The following is a 3,149-nucleotide window of genomic DNA, read 5'->3' as shown; positions in this document are numbered from 1 at the left end:
CACCTGGGCAGCGAGACCTCATCTCTACAATAAATCAAAAAATCAGCCAGGCATGGTAGGCGCATGCCTGTAATTCCGGCTACTCAGAAGGCTGAGGAGGAAGGATCGCCGGAAGCGGCCACTGCACTCCAGTCTGGGCGAGACCAGCCTGAGCAACTTGGTGAGCCCTCATCTCCACAATAAATCACAAAAACTAGCCGGGCATAGTGGTTCATACCTGTAGTTCCAGCTACTTGGAAGACTGAGGTGGAAAGATCGCCTGAACCCAGCAGGTCGACGCTGTGGTGACCGTGAACATACCACTCACTGCACTCCAGCCTGAGCGACAAGAATGAGACTCCAACTCAAAAAAAAAGAAAAAGGGCCTAGCAATCAGCAAGCCCCCAGCCCCAGAGACTTTTGGGGTATCTGCTTCCTGGAGTTCTTCCGAGGGGATTTGGGAGGCAGTGCGGAGTCCTCACCCTTCCCCTCCCCCCACAGTGAGCTCCTGGAGGACTTGGAGGGCAGCAGTAGCGCCGGAGGCATTGCCGAGTGCTTTGTGCAGAGGGTGAGTGGAGGGGCAGGCATGGGGGCTGCGTAGGGGGACAGCAGGCTGAAAGGGGGTCATTGGGACCTGGGGCCTCCCTGACACCCATGTCACCCACAGAGCGAGGATTTTGACATCTACACCTTGTACTGCATGAACTACCCGAGGTGAGGGGGGAGCCCCTGCTGGGTCCCAGGTCGTGCCCACAAGCTGAAGCCAACCTGTCTCCCCCCCCCCACCCCACACAGCTCCGACCCCGGCCAGATCCTGACAGCCACCGGCCCCTCCCTAACTGCCCCCAGCCCCGACCATTTCCGAGCCGTGGCCACTCCCTTCGCCCAAGCCCCTGCCCTGCCCACGGGGAGCTGCCAGCCCCTGCCGACCTGTGCTGTGTCCCCAGCTCCCTGGCCCTGCTGCGGGAGCTGTCTCTGTCTCCGCCGGCAGCCCTGTGGCTGCAGGAGCGCCAGGCCCAGCTCCACCACTCGCTGCCCCTGCAGAGCTTCCTGCTGAAACCTGTTCAGCGCATCCTCAAGTACCATCTGCTGCTGCAGGTCCGCTGTAGCCCCAAGGCCTGGCGGGGGGGGGGCGCGGTCCTCTCTGTGGACCATCTTCTGTGTATCTGGAGGCTGGACCTGCCACGAGGCGGGCGAGGCCCGAGGAGGCATCCTCTGCCTCTCTGTGCCAGGCTTCACACCTGGGGAGGCATCTGGTCCCTGGGAACCGGGCCAGCATTGGGTGTAGGGTCTGCTAACAGGGGGAACTGGCACCAGCTGATTCTACTCTCTGTCTTACCTGTTCGTCTTTCTCCATCTCTGCCCCCACCTTTCTGTTCTGTCTCCTGTGTTTCTCTGTTACTCCTTCTCTCTGCTTTTCTTCTCCTCCCTGTGTGCCTGGTTGCTGCCTGGCAGGAACTAGGGAAGCATTGGGCAGAGGGCCCAGGCTCTGGGGGTCGCGAGGTGGTGGAGGAAGCTATTGTGTCCATGACAGCGGTGGCCTGGTACATCAACGACATGAAGCGCAAGCAGGAACATGCCGCGCGCCTCCAGGTGGCCCGGGTGGGCTGGGGCTGGCCGGATGAGGGAGTGAACGAGAGGGCTTGGGACTGGGGGTCAGTGCTTCCGAGGCAGCCCTGGGGGGTGGGCCTGGACAGCTGATCCCCGTTGCTAAACCAAGTCTCGGCTTGTATCTGTTTGCCACCCACCCATGCTTGTCTCTGTGCCTGGCGCACCTGGCGGGTCCCGGCAGGAAGTGGAGCGGAGGCTGGGTGGCTGGACCGGCCCGCAGCTCAGTGCTTTCGGTGAACTGGTGCTGGAGGGCGCGTTCCGAGGTGGCGGAGGGGGCGGCCCCCGGCTTCGAGGAAGTGAGCGGCTGCTCTTCCTGTTCTCACGGATGCTGCTGGTGGCCAAGCGCCGGGGGCCAGAATATACCTACAAAGGCCACATCTTTGTGAGTTTGGGGATGGAGGTGGGGCTGGAATAGCATCTACAAAATAGTCTACATACCTGTGCCTATATGCCTAAAGGGGAGGGCCGGGGGCAACCCAACTTAAAGGGGCTACATTTTCTGGACTTCAAGAATGGGGCCGGGCACAGTGGCTCAAGCTTGTCATCCCAGCACTTTGGGAGACTGAGGCGGGAGGATTGCTTGAGCTTCAGAGTTCAAGACCACCCTGGGCAACGTAACGACTTTGTCTCTACAAAAAAATCAACACAATTGGGCCACTGCCTTGCTAGAGTCTGGTGTGGCCATGTGCTCTTTGAACCATGGCTGTCACCATGCTTCCTGGCTTTGGTCCCCTCCCCCACCTTGGGGAGGTGAATCTTCTTTCTTCCTTCTCTTTCTCTCTTTAATTTACTTTTAAATAAACTTTTCTTTCTTAGAAAGAAATCAACACAATTTACTTTTAAATAAACTGTTCTTTAAAAACAAAAAAAAGATCAACAAATAAGCCAGATGTGGTGGCACATGCCTATAGTCCCAGCTACACGGGAGGCTGAAGCAGAAGGATTGCCTGAGCCCAGGAGGTCGAGGCAGTGGTGATCCATGATCGCAGCACTCCAGCTTGGGTGACAGAGTGAAACTCTGACTCCAAAAAAAAAAAGCCAGGCTCGGTGGCTCAGCCTGTAATCCCGCACCTTTGGGAGGCTGAGGTGAGTGGATTGCCTGAGCCTGCGGGTTCGAGACCCGCCTGGGCAGCGAGACCTCATCTCTACAATAAATCAAAAAATCAGCCGGGCGTGGTAGCGCGTGCCTGTAATTCCGGCTACTTGGAAGGCTGAGGCGGAAGGATCGCCAGAGCCCAGCAGGTTGAGGCTGCGGTGGCCGGGAGAAGCCACTGCACTCCAGTCTGGGTGACAGAGTGAGACTCCAACTCAAAAAACAAAAAAAGAATGGGCAGGGTGGGGCTAGTGGGTCTTGGAAGTAGTGATGAGATGAGGCCCTCGGGAGGAGGGCTTGGGTGTGCCCCTTGAGACAAGTGTCATGGGAAATGGGAGGGGAGGAGCCCATCTTCATGAGGGCGGGGAGGGGTCTGGTGAGGGAGAGAACAGAGCCCAGCCTGCTGGAAGAGGTCAAAAGGGAACAAGGAGACCAAGTATACAGCCTTTTTTTTTTTTTTTTTTTT

General features: G+C 58.0%; 1 protein-coding gene across 1 annotated transcript in view; it reads left to right on the top strand.

Annotated features, from left to right (window-relative positions):
* PLEKHG2 (pleckstrin homology and RhoGEF domain containing G2) overlaps nucleotides 1-3,149 on the top strand; it is an 11,329-nt gene that overhangs the window by 3,557 nt on the left and 4,623 nt on the right. The window contains 5 exon segments of the mRNA XM_021718129.1: nucleotides 481-547; nucleotides 647-693; nucleotides 927-1,077; nucleotides 1,435-1,572; nucleotides 1,772-1,972. Of these exon segments, the coding sequence (XP_021573804.1) occupies nucleotides 481-547; nucleotides 647-693; nucleotides 927-1,077; nucleotides 1,435-1,572; nucleotides 1,772-1,972 (604 nt within the window).

Source organism: Carlito syrichta, unplaced genomic scaffold, assembly GCF_000164805.1.
Source record: "Carlito syrichta isolate Samal-C Ts95f unplaced genomic scaffold, Tarsius_syrichta-2.0.1 Scaffold311851, whole genome shotgun sequence".
In the NCBI taxonomy this organism is placed as follows: Eukaryota; Metazoa; Chordata; class Mammalia; order Primates; family Tarsiidae; genus Carlito; species Carlito syrichta.
Note: the sequence above shows the minus strand (reverse complement) of the source record. Positions and strands in the feature narration are given on the sequence as shown.